Consider the following 26,246-nt stretch of genomic DNA (forward strand, 5'->3'; position numbering starts at 1 on the left):
AAACAGGGTTGATGAGGGAATCTTCTCTTGGTTTGAAGGGCACCAATATGGAGACTTTGCAACCGAGGGAGAAGATAGAACACGGTGAACATCTTTGCATTCTTCTGTTTCTTAACCTGAATGGGTACTGGCATAATAGAGAATGTGGCTCTCAGCCCCGTGAGAGAAGATGTGGGATTTAAGGAGATACATTCTCTCCCAGATTCACGGTCCCAGGTATCAGTTGAGGGCTAACTATTGGGAAATTAAGCCTTTGGGAGACTCTAGCACTGAAGATTTTGGTGCCCTCTTCCCTCCACTCCATATAATTCAAAAGCAATACAATCCCAACTCATAAAATATAAATCTTATATATGAGCTGGAATTAATACAGTTTTTTTTTCTTATTGAAAAATCTGGTCTCTTTCCAGTGTATATGCGTGTGTTTTATTGGACCGAGCATTGCTTAATTTTGTTTAGCGAGTAATCCCGTACTGAGCAGGCAAAATGTAAAGTTCTAAGAGGCCAAAGGAAGAAGGAAAACGAGGAGTTAGTCTAAAGCTCATCAGCTTCTAAACTGAAGTCTAGCAGGACTTCACTAAGATTCAAGCAATGCAGTAGACCAGCGGTTGTCAAACTGTTCTGAGAACCTTCTGGCACTGCTAGCGAGTGGGATGCGGAAGGAAAAAGGATAGGGAGACCAAGAAGTCTTCACTCCCTTCCCACTCCAGAGTAGGTCCACTTTGATCTGTTGTATGTATTAAAAGGTGTACATAAGATTTTGTTTGGAAATGGGTTTTGCTGCTAAAACAAAACAAAAGCACAGCATTGTACTATTGTCATTTTAATGCTGGTTACTGATCAGAAAAATATTTGTTTTTTTTCTGACACTGGAACTAAATCCCATGAATCAATCAAACTAATCTATAATCTCCATGAGGACAGAGACTTGCCTTCATCCTCATCTTCAAATGCCCAGGCAGCTAGCAGAATCCTACATATGATGGGGACTAGCAAAGTGTTCACTGAATATGTTTTTCCCCCCCAAACATTATATTAATAGTACAAGTTATTGACTGCTTCCCAGGAAGTTCATGGCAGAAAGTTAAACAACAGATTATTTTCACTGGTGTTGATAAGGCTTACACTACATTTAGTCCAACACTTTCTGGGTTCTCCACTCTAAGCATTTTATTTTAGTAATTGATTTAGGTTGAAATCAATCTAAAGTGGAACCATATCTCCAAATTTTTGTGGAATTTAATGACTTGGGATGCCTGGCTGCATAATATAGCAAAGGGGTTGAAGTGTACTGGGCACATTATTCTAATTTTCCAGAGAAATCTTGAGTGACTGATTCGGGGATGATGGAAGCTTTGCTCTCATAATTGACTATTTAAAAAACACTTTTGGTATCACAAATTACAAAAAAAAAAAACAAGCCAAAAAAAATGTACAGTTAAATTTCCCACATTGGGGAGCAGGAATCCTGGACTCCATTTAAAGCCCTTGGTGAGGATGCATGTAAATGAGGTTTGCCCTGGGCCCCTGAATGCCTCCTCCCTTCAATCTGTTCGCCCCTCTGTGTCACTCCTCACAACCCTCAGGCCTCTCCTTTCCTCTTGCCTACTGAAAAGAGGATTTGATAAACTCAGTCACGCTAAGATGTCACAGGTGGAAGCAATTTAATGTGACACCCTCTCCTTGCAAAAAGGCTGGCAGTAGGAAAAATCAAGTCAATGGTGTCACATTGGTGACCTGAATACAAGTGAGAAGATTTTTCTCTTCTTAAAAAATTTGTATGAAGCCAGGGGAGGCTTGATCCTGTCAGCACCTTTATACTGACAAAGCATGGCTGAAATAATGGCCCCCGCCCTCCACGAACTTAATAGGTACTGGTTACTTTTCTTCCTTCTTCTAGAGACAATTGAACAATGAGCATGTTCCCCAATACTAATTATAGCTACTTCTGCCCTTACTACTCTAACAGAGAATAAGTCAGATGTGACCTGGACATACTGAGCCCATGTGGCAGATTCGTCAGCTACCAAATAAAAGGTAAACACTCTAGCTTGACATTCAAGGCCTTCCGTGATCTGACTCTGCCTGCCTAGTCAACCTCATTTCTCACTAATCCCCAACCACAGGCAATTAAACCACTTCAAGCCCTTGGCATCTCCTATATTTTCATGCTTTTTAAAGTTATCTATTGCTATGGAAACAAATTACCCCAAAACTTACTGGTTAAAACAATAAACATTTATTATCTTATTATCCGTTTCTATAGGTCAAGAATTTAGGAGGCGCTTGGCTGGGTGGTTCTGGCTTGGAATTTCTCAGCACGTCGCAGTCATGCCTGGGCTTGAGGACTGCTTCCGAAGTGGCTCCCTCAAAAGCTGGTGCTGGCTGGTGGGTGGTCTCAGCTCCTCTCCACATGTGCCTCTTCCAGGACTGTTTGAGTGTAGTTGCTGGCTTCCCTCAAACTGAGTGATCCGAGAGAGTGCTTAGGGATAAGCTATCCTTTTTATGACCTAGCCTCACGAGTCATACAGCATCACTTCCACCATATTCTATTCATTAGGAGAGAATCACTAAGTCCATATTCAAGGGGAGGGGAATTAGGCTCCACCTTTGAAGAGAAATGTCAAAGAATTTGTGAACATACTTTAAACCACCATAATGCTCCGGCCCCATTGTTCATTCTGTTTCCTCTGCTCAGAATGCTCTTTCCCATATCTTTATAGCCCAGTTCTGACTTTATATTTAGCGGCATCCCTAGTCTTTTCCCACCAGATTCGAGCAGCACCCAAAAACCCCAGTAATGGCAATCAAAAATGTCTCCAGACATTGTCAAATGTTCCACGGTGGACACAAATCACTCCTGATTTAGAACCACAATCCTAGATCTTAAGTTCTGTGATTCAATTCGTAACCCCGGTATTAAATCGTTTTAATATGTTGATGTAGTCACTACTCTAAAAGACTATACTAACAAGCCAGGAGAGGAACAAGACGTTATTCTTTCAGTCTTTGTGTTGCTGAAGACCTAGACTTGTCCTGTCCAACCTTTCCTAGTCTTCCTTCACTCCTTGGGTGATTCCCATAGCCTTTCAATAAATACCCCCCCCCTTTTTTTTTTTTTGACTTATGTTAGCTTTTTTTGATTTCTACCCAAAGAAATGTAATTAATGAAAAGCAACTCATACTTCAAGTCCTGGCTCAAATAGCACTTCTTCCAGTTCTCCCAGATGTGTTCAGATGGAATTTATCTTTTCTTCTCCTTCATATTTCTATTACAATGCTTTCCACAGCCTGGAAGTAAAGTCAGGTTGACATATACTCAAAGCTCCCCTCCCAAACGCCTCCCAGGGCCAGACATCATGCCCAGAATAGTTTAGGTGGATATAATTGTGAATGAAATGGATTTCACTTGGGGCCTTATTACAAAGGGATATAGCAAGTGACCACATCACTTGGGAAAACAAGTTTGGAGGCTAGTGTGGCAAAACTTACTCTCAGTGAGTCTTTTTATTAGAGACTATCAGTACAATGAAGAGCTTGGGCACTTACTTCAGATCATGACCGATTAGGTTCAAATCCTGTCTCACTCACCATGAGACCTTGGGCAAGTTACTTAATGGTCTGTGCCTCAAACTGCTCATCTGTAAAATGATGATTGTTATACTACTACCTTATGGGTAGTATATATAAGGGTGAGAATATAAGGGGTGAAAACATAGAACAGATCAATCTGGAGCTGCTCTAAATGAATTAGGAGAACCAGAGGCTCACTCACTTGGCATCACTCTCACTGGTTGCCACCTCTAAAGGCAGTAACTCAGAAGCCTAGGGCTCTCTGGATTACCTTGTGACAAACACCAACAGCCATTCCAGTGGGTTTATGGAAAAGCAAGTTGAACAGATGAATAAATAGCTTGTCCAAGGCAACATGGCTAGTTAATGGTAAACCAAGGACTAGAATCCAATTCCCTCAACTCATAAGGTGAGTGCTCTTCCCATTAACTCTGCCAACTCTAGTCCTGATGCCAACTACTCCTTCTTAGTTTAACTCATCTTATTTTCTTGAACTGGCATTCAAGGTCCTGCACGTGGTCCAGCATATCCTACCTTTCTCCTATTGCCCATGTTTACTTCAGTCACGTCACCTGTTCATTTTACAACATGTTTTGTTGATTCTTACCTCAACAATAGGCTCACTGCCCTATCCAATCCATTCCTTTCCACAACTTCCATGACTACTAACCTCTCTTAGATTTGGATGCTGTAAAATTAAACTCATCCAGGAAACTACTGGATAAGCTGACTTCTATTTTACTTAATTCTTCTGGATTTGAAAAATCTTCCTATTATGACTCCTTCTGACGTCAATCCAAGATATTCATAGTATATAATTTTGCACTGTTTAGATCATTATTTTAGTAGTACAAAGATACAAGGCCTTTTGCACTTGTTGAAAAATTGCTTTGTAAAAGTTCTCACACTCCTCACTGCTCTGTCATAGCACTTAAAGTTAGATGCTTAATTGTGTTACACTGACTACACTTGTTTACTGCCCACTGTTGTTTCATGTGTTATTTTATCTTTCAACTAATTTCTTAAGTTCACTGATGATAGGTAGGGATTGTTTTAAATGTCTCTATACAGATATACTTAGGTATACGGGAGACAAGTTGAAGCAGTAATTCATCTCAGCATTCTCCAATATGGGTGATCCCACCAACCAGAATGTGAACTTCTCAAGAATAAGTATTCTTCTAATTTTATAAACCCCAAAAGTGTTTAATATAGGATTCTAATATATGGACAATAAGTATTTGGACACATTTTTAGGTATCAAATTCACTGATAAGTCTAAAATGTTTACATCAAGCAAAAAATGAAAACAGGGCAGTGGTTATAAGTTCTTTTAAGATACATGTATGTATGTCTGTATATCTACACATCATATATATATATATATCTCAGCTATATCTTCTCCTTCTCTTTCTACATTTCTTACATACTATATGCCACACTAGAGAAACAATGTAAGAACTTACATGCCAGGCTCTGGGCTACTTGTTACATGTGTCATCTTATTTAATAATCACAACTATCCTATGAGGTAAGTACTATTTTTATCTTAAAGATTAAAAAAAAAAACACCCCAAAAACTTAGATGAGGTTTAGAAAAACAATCAGTCCAAATCACACAACTAGGTCATGGCAGAGCTAGAATTTCATCCAGGTCTAATTCCAGAATTCATACTCTTAACTACATGCAGTGTGACCCAGGGCAGGTCTTCTACAGTTTAGTGGGGTTAGTAGGAGGGCTATGTAAGGATTAAATGAGTTAATTCATGTACTTAGCACAACAACTTACACATAATAAATAACCAATAATCAGTCCTCATTATCATTACATCCTGACAGGGTTAAAAGGTCAAATAAGACATGCTCCCTACTCCTGCTCTTGAACAATTTGTCTAACTTGTGGTAGGCGGAATTCTAAAACAGTACCCCAAGGCTTCCTGCCCTATGATATGATGTTATGCCCATGGGTATGTTATATGTAAAAGGGATTTTTCCAGATGTAGTTAAGGTTACTAATCAGTGGACCTTGAATTAATCAAAAGGAAAACTATCTTGCTGGGCTATATCTAATCACACGAGCCCTGAAAAGCAGTTTTCTCCAGTTGGTAGTGGACGGAAAAGTCAGCCAGATTCAAATCCTCCACATGGAAAATTCGATGTGCCAGATTTAATGAGCTGTTGCTGTCTCCTGAAGACTGAGGGAGCCATGTGCAAGGACTGGAGAGCAGCCTCTAGGAGCTGAGAGTGACCCCTGGCCAAAACACAGCTTGAGGAACTGAATTCTGCCCACAACCTGAATAGGCCTGGAAGCGGATTTTTACCAGAGCCTCCAGATTAGAGACCAGCATGGCGGACACCTTGATTTCAGCCTTGTGGGATCCTAAGCAGAGAATCCATTGGAGCTCATCCAGACTTCCGAGCTAAAGAAACATGAGATGAGGAATGGTGTCGTTTTAAGTTCATAAGTTTATGGTAATTTGTTATACAGGGGACAAATGCACAAAACTAATACACAGAGGAAGACAAAAATATGAACAAAGGCTTAGGCTATAAATAGAGGGATCTATGAGGCACAAAGGAAGGCATATAACTCTACCTAGGTGGAGAGGCTGAGGAGGGCACAAAGTGTGGGCCCATTTAGAGGTGCTACCATTCTGAAGAATGAATAAAATTTGCTGACTGTGGGTCGAGGGGACATTGTATGAAGAAGAGAGGGAGGAAGGAATATTCTAGGCAAAGAGAGGATAGCATAAGAAAATGATGAGCAAGCAGAAACCACACAGATTGTTGAGGCAATGTCCAAAACATGAGAGCCACGAGAGTGAAGGGCCGTGAAGGGTGTGGCAGGTCGGAGGCGGCTGTGACGCTTCCTGTGAGCTGTGGAAGGGGCCTGGACTTTCACTCTGCAAGCACTGGCAGCACATTTTAAAGGAATCCTTTACAACTAACTGAAAATATATGGATTGAAGACTTAAATGTACATATATGTATATGTATGTATGTATCTGTAGTTTTATATATATAAAACATGTTTTAATACTTGAGGTACGTAGATGACTAACTCTTCTTAATACCTTTTCTCATCTTCAATACAAAGTTAAAATAGCTACAACCAATTAAGTTAAAATATATGTTTATTAAGATGGCTAAATTCAACAAAAATGTATCTATTCGCAAAAACAAAAACAAAAATTTTCTTTTGAGTAAACAAACATAAAAAATAACTTTTTTTTTTTTTTTTTTTAAAGATTTTATTTTTTCCTTTTTCTCCCCAAAGCTCCCCGGTACATAGTTGTGTATTCTTCGTTGTGGGTTCTTCTAGTTGTGGCATGTGGGACGCTGCCTCAGCGTGGTCTGATGAGCAGTGCCATGTCCGCGCCCAGGATTCGAACTAACGAAACACTGGGCCGCCTGCAGCGGAGCGCGCGAACTTAACCACTCGGCCACGGGGCCAGCCCCCATAAAAAATAACTTGATACCACACTCAAAAAAGTATCCATTTGCAACAAAACAATCTTTTTTGCTATCTTGAAATGTGTTTATGACACAGCATAATTATATATTTACAAGATCTTATCACTCTTTCTCTCCTTCAGTAGTTACATTAAGAGATTACCATATTTCTCAAAGCAAACTGTTGCAATTGAAAACACAATTTTCAGTAAGATTTAGAATAATTTTGCCTAGCTTTCTAATTATCAAACATGCTGGGATTGGTATTTTTTCCTATATTTAAACAAATAAAAATGTTTGTTAACATTTCTGTAATAGTTTATTTTTTGTTAATTGAACCTTAAGGTGCTTTGTTTATTTGCGCACATTGATTAGTAGGCTTCTCTCCTTAGAGAAAGGCAAGTGTTTTTGAAAAGAAATGTGAAATATTTCTGGTCACACTCCAGATTTAGGAATAAAATGTTGAAATAATATAATTGAGCGAGGATTCCTCTTTCTCTCCTCCTCCCCTGAGGTGCTCCATGGGAAAAAATTAAGTAGTGAGGGAGGTGCATTAAAATAAAGAGTCTTCTTGTAGCTAACAGCAACAGAGTATCCTAGGGCCCTAATTTGTTATTAGAGCGACTTAAGCTCTGGAGAAATTCTGTATCAAACGTAAAACTAAGTTTACATGAATGGATTTTTAAAAGAGTACACTGTAATAAGGATTACATGCAAACATTTTAATAAATGTTAGTTATACCAAGGCTATCAAATATTAGTCTTATAATGACTGACACCAGTTCTTGGTTATGTCTTTCCCTGATTAAACTGATTTCACAACACTGTTTACTTCTATCAGAATGCCCAGAGGGGGTACCTAAGGAAAAAAGCTAAAAAAGTTCTTCATGAACTAGTTCTTTTAATGTGCAGAAGTTTTATCAAATGACCTTGGCTCCTTTACCAATCTTTGGTACTTTAAAAAATACATACATAATACTTTTCAATCTAGAGGCTTGACTCACATTTAATTAAAAAATAAAAATTACAAACAATGCCAATTATACAAGCATAGAAAGTAACACACCCTATTTTCAAACGAAATCTTGTGTTTTAAAAATTCAAAAGTGGGTCAGCCTGGTGGTGTAGTGGTTAAGTTCACACACTTCCTTTTGGCAGCCCCGGGTTTGGATCCCAGGTGAGGACCTACACAATGCTCATGAAGCCATACTGTGGCGGTGTCCCACAGACAAAATAGAGGAAGCTTGGCACAGATGGTTAGCTCAGGGCCATTCTTCTTCACAAAAAAATAAAAAATAAATTCAAAAGTAACATCTTTTCTAGTGTTAACTAAGAATACGCATGATCCAGAATAAACCATTTTCACATAACTATTATTAAGAATGAAGCAGTTACAGGTAAACGTTTAAAAATAGTAATGTTTTTGAAAAGTAAGTGCAAAAAAGTCAACTCTATCTATATTATAGATTAAGACTAATAGAACACTGAAGAAAACTACTAGAATATGAGTGGTCATCAGTTAAAGTCTACTTACCATTCAATAATTCACTCTTTAAAAAGACAATGAGTTTTGATAAATTCTGACCACAGGGACAGATATTCTTCCTGCCAAAGCACTTCTCTTCTTGTTCCTGTGCAGCATTCCACCTCTGTCTAATACAGTTGTTCCTCATTCATGGTAACACAGGTGATTATATTCCAATGGCATTTAACACAAACAGCACTAAACTGCCCTATAATTTCATTTTGGACTGAATTAATTAACTTCTCAGTAGGTGGCTGAGGTGCTGAACATAAGCCTCAAGAAATATTTGACTGCTTAACCTACCTTACATGAATTGTCTCTAAATCAAGACAGCTTCCATCTTTAATAAACAGTACCAGGTAAAACACATTTGGTAGGATCCTAAAGGGTAAAGATGAGGCATGTATAATAAATGGATTGTTTTCCACATCCATGCACATCCATTTGAAAGAAGTCGGGGGCACGGCAGACAGTTAAGGAGGTTTAACAAAACTCACTAAGACTTGGCATGCCTGTTATTTTGAAAGACTATTTACTTTGGGAAGTGTGTGTTTATAATAACAAAATGCCTTCTTTCTCCTTGCTGGATGTTTAAATAAAAAGCTTACCACTTTGTAGCAATTAAAAATAATACTATCTTAATGTTATTGTAAGTAATTGACATCCAAGAGCCTGAAATGTAAATGTAACTTTCCAAGACATTGTCTTCAGATCATCAGAATTATCACAATATCATAAAGTATCTATTTTTTCTATTATGTTTCTCCAATTATAATATTATTATCAAGATCTGATAGCTAACTCTTAGTTTCAAGTTTATAGTCTTCATATATCAAGAAACAAATTAAAAGGACAAACAAGGAATGTGAAAAGCCAGCTCATAAAAAGCTGAAATGTCTTTTACTACACGGCATATTTTTCTCTGTCATAAACTTCCGCTTTAGGAAATGAGAAAACAAGCACTTCTTTGACAAAGTGTTTAACTCAGTATTTTTAGATTTTTTGGACATAATTCCAAATATAGAAAACTCTACAGAATCCAGGAAAAAACTATTAGAAATAATTAATGAATACAGTATAGTTGCAGGGTACAAAATCCACATACAAACATCAGTTGCATTTCTAAACACTAATAACAAACTAGCAGAAAGAGAACTCAAGAATACAATTCCATTTAGAATCACAACAAATAGAATAAAATACCTAGAAATAAATTTAACCAAGGAAGTGAAAGACCTATCAATGAAAACTATAAGATATTATTGAAAGAAATTTAAGAAGACATAAAGAAATGGAAAGATATTTTATGCTCATGAATTGGAAGAATAAACATAGTTAAAAATACCCATATTACCTAAAGCAATCTACAGATTCAATGCAATCCCAATCAGAATCTCAATGACATATTTCACAGAAAGAGAAAAAAGAATCCTAAAATTTATATGGAACAACAAAAGACCCCAAATAGCCAGAGCAATCCTGAGAAAAAAGAACAAAGCTGGAGGTATCACACTTCCTGATTTCGAAAAATACTACAAAGCTATAGTAATCAAAACAGCATGGTACGGGCACAAAAACAGACACTCGTATCAATAGAACAGAGCTGAGAACCCAGAAATAAAACCACACATCTATAGACAGCTAATCTTGGACAAAGGAGCCAAGAACATCCAATGGAGAAGGGAGAGTCTCTTCAATAAGTGGTGCAGGGAAAACTGGACAGCCACATGCAAAAGAATGAAAGCAGACTATTATCTTACACCATACACAAAAATTAACTCAAAATGGATTAAAGACTTGAATGTAAGACCTGAAACCGTGAAACTTCTAGAAGAGAACATAAGCAGTATGCTCTTTGACATCAGTCTCAGCAGTATCTTTTTGAATATCATGGTTCCTCAGGCAAGGGAAACAACGGAAAGATTTTTTTTAACTGTGGAAGGAAGGAAGGATGGAAGAAAGGAAGGAAGGAAGGAAGGGGAGCCCCAACTTTGTATTATACCTTTTCGGGGGAAGCGAACTAACATTTAATGAGTGCAATGTCAAAGGAAATGCAGCTAAAGACTTGAGCTCGATTTCAAAGTAACATACAGTAAGAAGGGCCCCAGAAACAGCCTGAATAATTGGGGGGTGAGGGGAAGGTGGTCTTTGGTCAGGCTTCACCTAAATGGCTCTAGGAACAAGGGCGTCAGCCTTGTTTCAAAGTGTCCCATTGAAGGCACAACTGCTAGGTAATTTCTCTATGAATAAATTCTCTTTCTTGCTCAACTTAAATCCTTATTGATATAATATGCATGAGGAGAAATGACAAGAATATAATTTGGAAGTTTTAACACTGGTTTGTTATAAGGGAGGCTTCAACTAAAAAAAAAAGAAGAGAGAGAATGCTTAGATGACAGTTTCAGAAACAATTTGCCTGCAGCATCTTCAAGTTCAATAATTTACCGGCAATAACAGTCACAAATGCTGTCAAAAACAGCAGTAAGGTTTAAAAAATAAACAAAAATTCAAAGAATATCCATTAGATTTTTAAAATGTCATTTACTGAACTGGCAATCACAACAGAAATTTATGAGAGCCTTCTAGTTAGAAGAAACAAATTAATTCTATTTCTTTTAGGTTTTCATACACATGACTGTCTCTAAATTCTATCAGACAAGCATATAGGGTTTCCTTCTCGTCAAACACTATGTCTATCCTGTTGTCGCCAGCCACAGGAGAGCTTTTATATCATTACTCCCTCGAGTCCCAATTCTTACTAGGAGTCCTGGGCAAACACAAAAGTAGCCTGGCAGTTACATCATGCTACACAAATGAAAAAAGACTCTGGTATCTAAAAATAATGAAAGGCTCCATTAAATTAATGTTATTTTTTGTCAAGTGTTCATTTTACTTTGTAATAATGTAGTTCTGATCCAAATTGAGTTCTTATGAGCTTTAAAAAGATCTCCAGAGATTACATGCAGGGCAGTAATTTAATCCTTATATTTTTATCTCATGCAATGACATTTAGGGTTCACTGTGATTTGAGATTTTTAGTGCTGTTGCTGACACCTTATGGAAACTGTTTTATTTGGAAATTCTGATTAGATTTTTCAAATTGTTCAGCTCTTGTTTACAAGAAGCACTATTATAAAAAAATGGGTTTTTTGTTCCTTTAAGGTATTCATCTTGCTATTTATTCCTCACTTGATTTCATAATCCTGTTTGGGTCACTGTGATCAGTTGCTATGGAAATTACCTCCTATGGAAATGCTTCTGATGTCATTATTGTAAAAATAGGACTTCTGATGAATAATATCAATAGCAGACATCAACCCTGACTAGAAAAGGGAAATCTAATTAAAATTTTTAAAAGGATTAATTCTGAAAATTATCACCATGGCCAACTTTTCTGATATTTTTGAATTGGCCATCTGCTTTTTAAATAAGTACTAAATGAATTTTAAGGTGTTAATCAGCTATTCATTTCCCCAAATTCCAATATCACAATGGAAATTAGCACCATGCATAGGAAAATGGAAGTAAAGAACATTTCATCTACCCTTTCTCTAAACTAATAAATGCTATGCCTCCCTTATGAGAATTAATGTCAACAGGATTTCAGGGCTCATCAAGGAAACAACTTTGAATAGCACATTACAAATTCCCTCTAAAGATGAGGAATTTAATACTCCAAAATTTATCCAGGAATTTGAAAGGTCAGTGAGTTAAACAATAGATGAGAGCCAGTGAGCCATTAGATGAGAATTCCAGAATGCTAAGGAGACATTTTCTTGGGTGGATTCTATAATTTGTGGTTTGAATAAAACTTTTGAAACATTCCGTTAGTATTAAAATTCTCATAATGAGAATATGGCTCATATTTAACACATTTTAAATTACTAGACAGTCTCTCCCCAAAGAAATTTTAATGCTTTCTTCTGCCTAGTGGTTGTTCACAGCCTGGTACTAATTTAGGAATAAATTAACCCTTCCAACAATTAGGATATTGTCTAGAAACTGCCTTTTGCACTGCGCTAGGGAAATCACTTATATGATGAAAATCAGAAGTAAAAGAGAAATCCATTTCTTCATTATAAAATATTTTTTATACCTAACAGCTTATTACTGATGTAAATCACTATCATATTTACCTACATAATTACATATTACTATATCTATAGTGTTTCTGAATTAAGCTTCACATTTAGGACTTTGTTAAATGTTTTGTACATATACTTTAAGGGTTTTCTATACTTGTGCCTGCAACCATGATCTAGGGTCCAAAAGATTTTTGATAGATTTCTGCCTTGGAGCTGGCACTGGCTTGACTTCAAAATTGGTTTTCGTATCTGTGTGTCCACCATCAGTTAAACTATTTTTCCTGGTGGGAAGAAGTTTCCGAGGAGCAGCTATTGGTTTCTGTAAGTGATGCATTAGGGTTGATAATTTGGCATCCAACGGCGAGGTCTGAGATACAGTTGTTTTTTCCCAGCCGTCTTTAACCAATTGATCTGTGTTGCTTTGTGTTTTTAAGCTGAATGGAGCTTTACCAGAAGGAGGAAGAGGAGCTCGCCTCTTTTTCCCTTTCCCATCATGTAACCGCTTGCTTACAGGAGATAACACCTCTTTCTGAATGACCACTTGATGACCACCATCAAAGAGTGTGGCCCAATGTGGTGGTGAGGATTCTTCATGCTGACCAATAAGGAACTGTCCGTTTGTCTCTTCAATTTTTTTTTGGATTATATCAGTTAAACTTTCAAGTTTTATAGGTGAATCAATGCCTGTAAAAATTTTAAGAAAAAATACATGGGAAAAAAATTCAAAAGCAGGGCACACTTTACCTAAGTTATTATTTTCCAAACCAATATGCTATCTATAATCGTCATCAAAAGCAGACTAGAATAAGCAAGTAGATTTTTCTTTTTACTGGCATTTACTTGTAAAAATAACCATACCAATAGAACCAAAAAATAAGGAAATTATGTGTGCGCACTGCACACAATGTATATATGCATAAATATAATCCTAAATAAAAATCTAGCTTTCAAAGGAGTGGAGTTACATCAGAACGTTTTTCAATTCAATTCTATAGATTAAATATTTATTAAATAACTTTTCTTGGATTTAAAATCTATCTGACATCTAGGTAAGAGTCGATTCCCTTTTTATAAAAGCCTAATATATAGACTGGGACAAATGTAACTAGATTAGTATTCTTTTCTGTAGACCAGCAAAGTCTCTGTTAATAGGGAAAAAGTCCAAAACCAAAAACCCAGGGAAGCAGAGTGAAGCCCTGATAGCACTTTGGTGATAACGCTACTGGATGAAACGTTCCCTGGGAAAAATAAGACAACAGAGATAAATGTCTATTAAATGAATCACTGGTATTTTCAAGTGTGTAAACCCAAATGTATCATTTTTAATCTAACATTTTAAAGCATATGTAAGTGCAGGGACATTGTGGCAAAATGGACTAGAATTTAACATTGACTTGTGCTTGTTCACAACACTGTTCACTGAGGCAATCCTACAAAGATAAATATACTTCCTTCAAAGTATGGAAAAATGGAATATTAATGAGTCGAGAAATTTTAAATTTTCCCAAGTATGAAACCAATTTTTTGGCCTGAAATTAAAGCTTCGATTTATTAATATTCATTTTCAACATTACTTTAAAACAAATTTAAGAAAACACACAAAAAAATTACTAAACATGATTATATTTTAGAATCTGCAAGTTTACATTTTCAGAATTTTCATCAGCTACTCAGCTAATATTTATTTTCAGTGCACTCTTATTCATTTGGAAGCCTTAACATTTTTGTTTGATCTTAAGCATTCAAACTATGAAAAATATGTATTCATTAATTTTGTATTAATTCATCTATTAAACATGAGTTCCTTAGTCTATAATCATCGTCTTTTTTCATTCATTTGACTGTGCCCTGAAAATTTTAGCATTTTAATGTCAATAGAATAAGCTGCCTGAGTATGGACAATGTTGTTTTTGTTATCCTGCAGCTTAGAAAAGACAAACCCCACTTACTCATATCATGGTAGACTGAGGTCGCCTCTTTTGTCAAGAACAAAGGTGGTTTCCGTGGTGACATAATCTCAATTTTCATAAGTTCTTCACAACAATGCTTCCACTGGCCTAAGAAAGACAGAGAAAGGCAGGCTAGTTTAAAACATAAATGTGAAGATGTATATTTCATTTTCAATAGATATCAACACATTTTTTGCTTTGAAAAGTAACAGTGAATTTATAAAGCATTGCCTAAAAGAAGCCACAAAAACACAGCACTACCTAGAATTTCAAAGTCCAAGTCTGGGCATAAAGTTAATCTTTTAAAAATAAAGTTTTATGCACAGATATTAAGCTGAGAGCTCTAAGCTATTAAATAGTGTACTATTTCACTAAATGGTCAATAACAAATTTCTATTCATGGTCAAAGTTTCTTTTAAATATTAAATAAAATATCAAATAAAATTTAAATATTAAATAAAATCGAGTATTTAAGATAGTTGAAAGGTAAAAATCAACTGAAATGTAGTTCCCTAGGAGGAAGTAGAAAAAAATGCAAGGAGTAGTGGTTCTCAAAAATGGTTTTAAGCTGGAAAATTTTAATTAAGAAATAAGAACTGCTTATTTAACAATTATCTCTTCAAGATGATTATCATGCTTTTAAAAAATCATATTAACTAGAAAATGCTGTGTTTTCATATAAGTAAAAGGTATAAAAATCTTATTACTATCAAGACATATGACTCAAAATTCTAGCTGGATCTAATTATTTTGGGAAGAGTACTTTAAATAAAGCTAGTAGGCATTCAGAATAAATAAAAAAAAAAAACTCTTGAATAAGTTGTTTCAATTATTAAGTTAAAATTTTAAAGTACGGATAACATTAATTTTTCTTTTATAATTATGTTTTATTATTTTCATCTTAAAATAAAATTCTCAGATTTTATTTCCGCTGAGTGGATATAAAAAAAATGTAACCTTTCCATCTTTATTGTGCACTTGCAAGCTGGATAAGAACTATGCTAGAAACTATGTCTCTATATTCACATCATAACAGTAAGTTATTGGGCTTCACCATTCTTCTATTCTACCTTACATTAGTAGAAAAGTAAAAGTAATATACATATGTGCCATTTTAGACTGATTTATGATCTATATTTCTCTTCCTTTTATTATAGTCTCAATCTCCATATTCAATATCTAACTTAGTTATTCTCCATGGCTTAAAAATTAAAGATATTTCGTGTTTAGTCAAATTATCTATTCATTTTTCTTGTTTTAAGTCTAATATACTGTGATGGTAATATATGAGTAAATTTTAAATCCATCACCTTAAACAGTTAAGAAACATAAAAAACCTTTTAGTATGTTTTATTACAATGCTAAATATAGAATATGGTAAAAATTTCAAAATAACCCACATAGCAACATAGCAACTCATAAAAGGAATAAAATCTTGAGTTTGAAGCTTCAAAGGTTGCTCTGCAGAATGTAAATCTAGTAGGATCTGAGATCTGATAACTTATTCCTCCCCTCTACTTCCTTTTTTAGATAAATATATAAAAGACAGCTTTTCCTTCTTGGGGGCAGGAAAAAAGGCCTTATCTAATGGAAAAATAATGAAACATTTTAAACTAGCAAACATTTCTCTGTCAAATCTAGACAAATTATAATGTGCAGTATTTTTCTATATTGATAGATGAAAGCTTTTCATTGTTAAACTGGTAGCAGAATACTAATCAGGTTGAAAAATGGAATATAAAGCCACATTATCCCACGTGTTACTGAAGTCAGAGGCACAAATGTGGTACGTTCACTGGTCAAGACTTTACAACTAAAACATTTATTTTACCAGTGAATAAATCAGAATGCAGAGTTATACATGATACCAGTATGCTAACATAAAAATAAAGGCCCAATATGAAATATTAAGTGGGTATGTGTTGTTCACGTGATATCTGTATATTGAAGATGTTTCCCACAATAATATTTATTGTTATAGTGTTGTCAAAATGATCTGTTATGCTAAGCTACTTCTATAACTCAATATTTATACTATTAAATATTTGGAAAAAATTTATCTTTGACTCACCATTCCTGGCTCTACCCTTTTTGATCATCCAGAACAAGCGGCATTTCTCTTTCACAGATTTGTTAGTTCTCAAATATTAAAAATTAGCTCTTACATTCCCCTTGCCTCCTAACGTCCACTCCTCAGGCTGTTCTTCTACAGGCTAAACAGACCTAGTTCCATTAACGTCTCCTCATGATTTCTAATTATCTCGCTCTCCTGATTTTCTACTCGTAAGAGGAGTCAAAACTTCTCTAAATATTAAATTGATTTTACTTTATTCTGCCCTGGAAATCTATCCTCTACTTTGTTCTACACATCATACTTCACCTAAGACCACAAGAGGCTACACTATCTCCAGGAAAGTAAAAATTTTTAAACTACAAGTCAGCCTTGAGGATAGTATAAACACTTCCATCTTTGCTTCATCTCTTTATAAACAATGAATTCTAAAGTGCAAATCTAACTGAATTTGTACTTTAAAAATTAGACTGGCAGATTTTATCCCAAAAGCATTAAATATTAAAGAAGTAGCCAGACCTGAGAACCATTGTCATCACTTTCTTATTAGTTTGACAGTATAAAAATGTCATGAGATTCTTATCCTTGCAACTCCCCATCTTAGCATGATAAATTATTTTGCATAATCTGGAGAACGGAAACATGAGATCATCTGGCAGTAGCTGATATTCAGACTATAATATTCCAACATTTTTACCTCCTTTTACTTCTCCTTCCTTTTTTATGTATGTAAAAATTACAAAATATCAGAATCATTTCTAAAAATAATATAGTCTTTTGTAAAACAGACTAACTCAGAGCATTTAGGAAAGCAGTTAAAATTTTAGCTGTGATCAGCAAACAAAAGGAAGTTGTTGTCTTTTAAGTTACACACCTAAGATCAGCTGAAATTTTAAAGAAATGTAGTGCATGCTGATAAGCATGAACAAGTATTTAAACATCCACTGAATGCCTAGGGATAGTACTTAAGGGAAACAAGTCCTAAAGAATCCAAGAAGGACATGGAGGGAGTCCTCTGGTTCCCTGCAGCAATCTAGAAACCTCTTCCGGCCTCAATTTTCTCATCTTTAGAATAGAGGGACACAATTTCTATCTCACTGGGTTGTTATGAGAAATAAATTAAGCCACATGGTATGTAGAAAGTAATCAATAAATTCAGTTCCCATTTTTGCCCCCTCCCCAACCATCACTGTAATACTTGATCAGGCCATGGATCAGAGTAGGCTTATAAAAATTAACCTGGGAACTGCAGGTATTACCTCTTTTATAAAGTTCCCAAAAACAGCTCATAAAAAGTCCTAAAATGTCTCTAAGACTATTTCTAGGAGTTTCAGAACTAACTTTCTATTGTTTGGAAATGGCTCTACTTGGTAATTTTATAGAAGAGCATTTTAAAGACATAAAATACTGGTTGAATCTAACAGTAGGCTTAGTTTGATTAGAAAGAGCCATTATCACTAGTCTGCATTTTCAATATACAATTTCAATATTTTCCTGTTGATAAAATTCCTTCTTAAATTGAGAATATTAGAACCTCACATCTTCTACATTCTAGAACTCTGTTATATTACTATCACATTGTTTTTATAATCCATGCCGTTGGACTGTATTATTGAAACTGAAAAACCATATGTATGGTTTAAAAAAAATCTCTGGATGATGCCCAAGATTATATTATAATGAGTCTGGAGTTAGCAGAAGGTGACATAAAAATGAGGCTCCTCCTGAACATTTTAGGATCATCACTATCCTAGAGAAGTTTTTTACTCCTCAAATGACTTCTTATCCCTTTATCAAACACTCTGCCTTAAGTAGTTAAATACTAATATTTTGAAAAAATGTGGTCTAGTTGTTTTAGAGACAAGAGGAACTTAAAAGTAAGAGGTAGGGATACTAGGAATTCAAAGGTATACTATACTATAGTCAGTCAGGCACTGGGGGAAGGAGGAGAGAAAAAAGCATGATGATACACTACCTTTTGATTCAAGAGCATAAAAAATTCCTGATACAAACTATAAGGTAATAATATAATTTTAATATTTAGATTGCTGTGTGCATCCTTTCACGCTATATGAATATACTACTAGGAAATCCAGACACTGACTTACTAAGATCAAAGAAATGCTGCCAGAAGGCTTCCATCCATTTTTGAAGATCCTCTCTATTGTCAGCTGTAAAAATATGAGTTACAGCCTGTCCAGCAACAGGGTTGATGACAGAGAAATTATGAATTCTTTTCTTGGCATCCTTATCCATTGCCCGAATTCTGGTTTCCTAAAAATTAAGACAAAATTGGTGTTTTACAAGAAAATATTTCTGTAATGATCAAATAAATGTTTTATTGCTTAGCTACCATGCTTTACCTAATGTAATTATAACTTTATTGCTGATCATTTGAAATTTAAAATAGTAATTTTGAGAATTTTCAATATTCAAATTCAAATACAGAAGGTTTTTTAGGTTTAAAAAAAATGCTTCATATTAAAAATAATTTTTTAAAATATGCTACATATGGCATTTATGTTAAATTACATGAGATAAAAATATAACTTGTTTTGATCTCTCAGTTTAAGTAGGAGTTTGTTGTCTTTTATACACATCTTAAAACTTGCAATAAAACAAATACAGTGTTGTCATAACTGTAACGTGAATTGTGTTAACTATATTTCCAACAATAATAAAACAGAAGAATCAGTAAAGTATGATTCTTATTATAATATTCATTCATAATATACAGTGCTATCAGTTAAAGCAGTAAAACCATAAGTTAGTGTTTACTGCAGCAAACAGGTTTTCCTCATTAACATTTATTTCATATGTAACATTCATTTACAAAGCTCATAGCTAAAGATCCATAAAGTAATATAACCCTCATAATGGTAAAAATTATTTTTAAAGTGCTGAATATGACACTCTACAACAAAGGCAAGGGTTTCCTTCATGTTGATAGTCCAAAGCTTTTTTCTGAGTGGTACCAGGTATGGTATCGTGGTGATGCCTATCGTGTACATGTGTAGAAGAGAAAAGTATTCCCAAGTCACACATGTGACAAGCCATGTCACAGATAAGCTAGCAACTACATGTAGTTTCCAAGGCATCTTGGGGAAAAAAGCCTGGAATAGTACTATTTATTATGCAAAGACAGACATTTGGCTGCCTGGATAATGACTGATATTACATTATTCTAGAGCAGTGCTATCCATTAGAAATATAATGAGAGACACATATGTAAACTAAGACTTTCTAGCAACCACATTAAAAAAGGTAAAATGAAACTGGTGAAAAATAATTATGTAATAATTAATTATTACATTTTAAAATAATGCATTTTATGTAACCCAACATATCTAAAATATTAACATGTAATCAATAAAAAAATTGAGATATTTTACATTCTTTCTTCATACTAAGTCTCCAAAATTCAGTCTATATTTTATAATTATAGCACATCTCAATTTGGACCAGCCACATGTTAAGTCCCTAACAGCCGCTAGTGGCTACTGTACTGGGTAGAGCAGTTCTAGAGGAAAATGGTTAAGCCCAGTGTAATGTATGCAGAAGAGTATTTGGCTGGCAGTTACAAAAGCTGATTAAGAGTGGGAAGAATTCTTCACTTCATTGAGTATGGAGTGAAGAGAAACTGTATGTACAGTCACACACCAAAACCAACATTCACATATGGACATTATGGAAGTAGCAAAGAGTCAGGAAGAAAAGCTATCCATTCCCTGAAAAATGGGTAAATATGAGCAGGTGAACACCACATATACTACATAAGAAGTTCTTTGCTGAAAGGAGAAATTCTTATTCAAAATTCACATGAGAAAAAAATGTATGCTATATAAAGTAGCAACATAACTTTGAAACTTTGGAGTATCACAAAATATAAAGACTGGTAACCATCTTTTTCTTTTTTTTTTTTTTACGCAGGTAATTTTTCGTTTCTTCCTACTTTGTATGTGGGACACCACGACAGCATGGCTGATGAGCAAACCCCGGGCTGTTGAAGCGGAGCACGCAAATTTAACTGCTAAGACAGGGCTGGCCCCCAGATTGGTAACCATCTTAAAGTCAATCTATCCTGTCCTTTTTAAAATGTAGGAATGTGACTTCAGAGGACTGTAATGCACTTATGGCCAGCACTATAATTTTATCATAATAGGGTCTTTTTACACTCCAGTGCCTTGGTAATAAACTTCGTGAATTAATTCTTTTAAGTAATTATTTATACAATATAAAAAAATGCTGCCCTAAGTGGCATCCTTGGAGCCCAAGAATGCATGTAATCAACCTCTTTAAATATAAAGCTTATTATCACTACAGAGAATGACTTAAGCTCTAGGAAGGATCTTTGATGTACTTCTCTATCAGACTAATTGAATGCTGATTCAGTGCAGGGTTGGGAGGGGGTACCCTCTATTTCTGTTAGTATTAAAAAAAAATCCAAACAATAACATATGAAGTATTCTTGCTGCTGAAACTGTGCTTCCCTCCACCCAAATTCATTTTAATACAAATTTCCGACTACCTATTGTATATAGGATTAAAATGGATTCAACTTTCAAATAAGGCAAGTGTGATTTTTATAGATGAATATGTAGTTTAAATAATACCAAGATATCATTTCCAATGAAAATAGCCCTGTAGAAAATCTGATGAACTGGATCATTTATATCCTTCTTAGAAAATATACTGCAATAATATATAAATACTATACATTTCATTAACTCTGGTAACCACAAAAACTGCTAAATTTTTAAAACACGAGAGGTTTTTAAAAGGTGCAAATGAAATGCAGAATAGATCATTTGAATTAACTTCTATATTTTATCACCCCAAATAATTTAACTCAAGGGAAATTTCTTCAACCAAAAACTGCATGTCAAAGAAAAAGTGATTAAACAAAGTTTCTAATACTGTCAAAAAGTTCATGCAAACTATTTCTCAGTGTGGGCGAAGTGTCAATAACAGTGCTCAGGACTTCACTTCTCAAACAAGAAGTGGATTAGAGAAAAGAGGTGAGTTTCAGGACTGTTGCCATCGTGGTCTCACAATGTACAGATGAGGAAGGTATATCTTCTTAGTTGGGTATGAAAGCAAGAAGCTTGAGTACTTTAGCTCTCATTTTTACCGCCTAAAGTATTGCCTGGTATCCACTAAGTAACTGAAAAATATTGGATGAATAAATGAATGAGACAGGAAAAGAACAACTCAGATAATGACAAAAAGTTTTACATTGATAGACTCAGATTCAAGAGGCAATCTCTAATGCAACTCTTTAATTTATAGATGAGGAAACCTACCCAAGGCAAGAGTTTTCTGTTTTACTTTTGCTAATCTCAACCCTTTTAGTTGCTTTGGGAGGCTTTACGGTCAACTTTCACTGATTTGTAGATAGATTTGAGACTACCTGCTATGAAATTTTAATCCTTGGCTGGCTATATTCTTACCAATCAGCACATATTGAACTGCAACCTTCCACTACATGAGATGGTGGGCACCCAGAGAAGGCCAAGTGAAATCAATGACAATATAAACTGAGAAGTAAATTTTGTAACAAAATATAATGAACTCTAAGGTCAAAGGAAAGTTTCTTGTAGGTTGTTCATTATTTTGATTTAAAACTGTACTTCAACCTCTCCATTTCTGTGGTAATGGAAAATTATTAGATCAGGACTAGATCCATGAACTGTTTCTTACCTTACTTTACTTTTGACTATATAACCTTAAAAAAGTCTATTACGTACCCAGATTACGGTTTCCAAATGCTCTTTCTTACTAAAAGGAATCAGAGCTCTAGAGAAATGGCTGATTCCCAGCCTGGGTCAGGAAATGTATTGGATGATCCTGGAACATCTTACGCTAACAAATCAAAGATTACCAGGGTTGATCAAAAAGACTCAAGAGCCAACCTGAAGAGGCTTCCAGTAGCCAAAGATGGGACAATCTGAACATCTATAAGAATAACAATGGTAATGGATTGATGCATAAAAATGTTTTTAAATTGCTAATGATATTTAAAAACTAACTCGTTGGTCACCTTTAAAGGATGCTAGGGAACCACCTTATTGTTTTTGTAACTAATATATAAATCAAGCTCTTATCCTTTCCTGTAAGAATTGTACCTCAACCAAATAGCTGATGAAGTTGAAGTATTCTGGGTAATAAATGAAGAAAGAACGTTAAAATATCACCAGTTTGCAATCCCTAATTAAATAAAAGATCTAAGCAATGCTTATCACTGGATGTTAATATGAGTGGAAGACTCAGACTTACTATATACCTCTTGATAATATTTCCTAAGACATATTCTTACTAACCAACCAACCAACAAACAAGTGCACACCTAAATCTGATCCAAAAATAGAAGAAAAAAGACAACTCAAAGATGCAATCACCAAAGTCCAGACTATGGACTATGGAAAACCATAAGATAAATGACCCAATTTCTTTAATAATATGTGATTACCTATGTTTGTGTGTGTGTGTGTGTGTGTGTGTGAGAGAGAGAGAGACAGACAGACAGACAGAGAGAATGAAAGCCAAGAGATTAAGAGATTTGAGACCTAACCAATCAACTGCAACGTATGGCCCTTATTTGGATCCTGATTCAAAAAACCATTGAAAAATTACCAGACCGGGAAAGTTGAATGCTTTCTGGACTTTTGATGATATATTGACTGTATATATGGCTATAAATTTTCTCAACTATGACAACTGTAATACAAGTAAAATGATACAGTATCTAGAATTTGCTTCAAAATAATTCTATGGTGGGGGTAACGTGTGAGGGTACAGATGGGTTCATTTGTATTATTCTCTTTGTAGATTATCTTGAAATTTTCCAAAAAGACAATTAAAAGAATAAAATACGAGTAGATGGGGCCAGCCCAGTGGCACAGCAGTTAAGTGCGCACGTTCTACTTCGGTGGCCCAGGGTTCGCCGGTTTGGATCCTGGGTGCAGACACGGCACTGCTTGGCAAGCCATGCTGTGGTAAGGATCTCATATATAACGTAGAGCAAGATGGGCACGGATGTTAGCTCAGGGCCAGTCTTCCTGAGAAAAGAGGAGGATTGGCAGCAGATGTTAGCTCAAGGCTAATCTTCCTCAAAGAAAAAAATAACAATAAAATAAAATACAAGTAGAAAAAAATAAGTGCCTGCTTTCTTATCTATAATGGAGAGATATTATTATTTCAGTCACATCTTCTTCACAAACATGTTGTAAGGATAAATGAGTTCTTTGAAAGGTGTTTGGTCTAAAGTCTTGTTAATTAGAGATGAAGACAAAATGTTGCTGGCTAAAAACAAGCTTTAGACCTTATATAGACTATAATGACAAAGAAATTATATCTTCACAATACATGGCAAGGAAGGTTTTGAAATGTGTAAAGCATAACCATAAACTAAGCCAAGCATTAGGTATGATTAGTATTAGTGTGATATAATTATTTGCAATTTACGTCAATGAAATCAGATGTAAACTCCTACAGGAAAAGGCTGTTTAAAAAATTATTTTTACCGCATTTAATAAGGGACAATCTGAAAAGTTGATAGGGTTCAGACATTACGAGGACCAATATAATCAGAAGAAAATCCCATATGCTTCATAAGAATTTTGCTTGCTAGGGTCCATGATAAACATAATGGTTAAAAGCAATTTCAAGACAATTTAACAAAGGTATAGCACACCAAGGAGTTATTGACTTGTTTAGGACAGATTTTATTATTTATTAAAATGAAGTGATGCATAGTATTTAAATCAAGAAAAGACTATTGATCTCAAAGACCCACACTTCTTTTCCATTCCACTCCCCACCCCATTGGCAATGGATAAAACTCTGGCTAATCAAATGCTTTCTACAATGTATAAGAGAGTCAGTGGCTCCAGTTAAGTACCCCTTATTGAGAATGTCTTGCTCAACAACATTCATAGGGAAGTTTTTTGAAGTTGAAGCAATCACTTTGAAGTAAATCATCCTTTCAAATTTGGATTGAAAAGGGGAGGGGAATAGCTTTTAGGCTTTTCTTTGCCTAATGTGACTATTTCCACAGATGGCTCCCTATGAAAATTAATGAACTGACTTAGCCTTACAGGAAATGCCATTTAGAAGGACAAGAATTATAGTTAGAGAACAGATTCTGTGATCAAAATAACAGAACTATTATTTATATACCTTAGCAACTGCAAAATTTATGCTTTCACATAATTTTTAAAGTAGCATTAAGAAAATTATTATTTTCTAAATCATGAGAGAGGAAAGACAATCAAAAGAAAGGAACTCTGATTTTTATTTATTATTTAACTTGATTAAGCATAAAAAGACCTTAAAGGCCTAGCATTCGAAATATACTAAAAACTGAAATAAAAACACTATTCTTAAAAGTTTTATTTGATGCTTACTCTACATATCAAAAAATACAAAGTTGGCATTTATCAAAGATACTGTTTATGTAAGAATACACTAATAGCATGTGTCCCTTAGAAATTTTCAAAGTAAGCAAAACAATTAAAACATCTACCTTATATTTATTTATTTATTTATTTTTGGTGAGGAAGATTCACCCTGAGCTAACAGCTGTTGCTAATCCTCCTCTACTTTTCGCTTGAGGAAGATTAGCTCTGAGCTAACATCTCTGCCAATCTTTCTCTATTTTTTGTGGGTGGGATGCCTCCACAGCACAGTTGATGAGCAGACCAGGTCCGCATCTGGGATTCGAACCTGTGGAACCAGGCCACTGAAGTCGAGCATGCTGAACTTTAACCACTCGGCAATGGGGCCAGCCCCCATTTTATATGTAAAAGCCAAGCAATTTAAAACACTGAATAGATAAAAATTTATGAGTTTATCATAATATGGCGGGGGTGGGGGGGACAACAGACATGGCATTCATTTGCTACCTCTGCAGGGGATAATAATACTCCAATACATATTGCTAATATCAATACAACACCAATATGTAATACCAACTCCTTACTCTGAAAATAGGTAATTAAAATATTAAACATCTATCCTGTCTTTTCAGAAAGGACAGTAATTCATTCCCAGTTGATGAGAGAAAGTCCTTCTTTACAAAGGAATGCCAGCTAATGTATGTAGAAGAAAGGACAGTATGAGAAAAACATATGCAATCTCCAATGCAATAACCAATTCAGGCAAGGGCAGTCTGGTCACTAAAACCTTTATGTGAAAGACTGTTGGATGACAAAGATATTCACACAGTGCCAAGTATCACCTCACTGACTACTTGCTAACTGTGAAGAAGAAAGCCTACCTTTATACTGGAGAGAGCTAGTGGTCACCACCTCAACCAAGTCACTAAACTTGGCATTGCCAATACTGAGACAAGCTGATATCATGTGCCTCTGAACAGGATGCTCTATAAACTATCTGTCTTTATCCATGAAATATTCTTGTAAGAAATGTTTAAAATGAATATAATCAAGCCTCTAGAACTAATTTACAGTTTAGAAGAAGTACAAAGGATGCACAATCCTTGAATATTCCTAGATTGAAAGCAAAAGCTAAAAGGACATTTTGGGAACGAAGGAAAAATTTGAATACAAACTGGATATTAGATGATATAA

The 26,246-nt window shown here is 35.0% G+C and overlaps 1 protein-coding gene and 1 long non-coding RNA gene across 4 annotated transcripts in view; both read right to left on the reverse strand.

Annotated features, from left to right (window-relative positions):
- Window positions 1-2,216: 2,216 nt before the first annotated feature.
- Window positions 2,217-4,409, reverse strand: LOC139074148 (uncharacterized). The gene is made up of 2 exons (XR_011523663.1): window positions 3,186-4,409; window positions 2,217-2,608 (listed from the first exon to the last, which is right to left on the reverse strand). It is a non-coding gene; the product is annotated as an uncharacterized lncRNA (long non-coding RNA).
- Window positions 4,410-9,415: 5,006 nt separating this feature from the next.
- The window catches only part of RTKN2 (rhotekin 2), a 79,228-nt gene continuing 62,397 nt past the window's right edge, over window positions 9,416-26,246 (reverse strand). For all 3 annotated transcript variants that reach the window (XM_008516579.2, XM_008516580.2, XM_070563352.1), the window contains 3 exons: window positions 18,765-18,930; window positions 14,586-14,693; window positions 9,416-13,320 (listed from right to left, as the gene is read on the reverse strand). In XM_008516579.2, the coding sequence (XP_008514801.1) occupies window positions 12,785-13,320; window positions 14,586-14,693; window positions 18,765-18,930 (810 nt within the window). In that variant the 3' untranslated portion in view covers window positions 9,416-12,784. The remainder of the gene's footprint in view (window positions 13,321-14,585; window positions 14,694-18,764; window positions 18,931-26,246) is intronic.

This window comes from Equus przewalskii, chromosome 1 (assembly GCF_037783145.1).
Source record: "Equus przewalskii isolate Varuska chromosome 1, EquPr2, whole genome shotgun sequence".
NCBI lineage: Eukaryota > Metazoa > Chordata > Mammalia > Perissodactyla > Equidae > Equus > Equus przewalskii.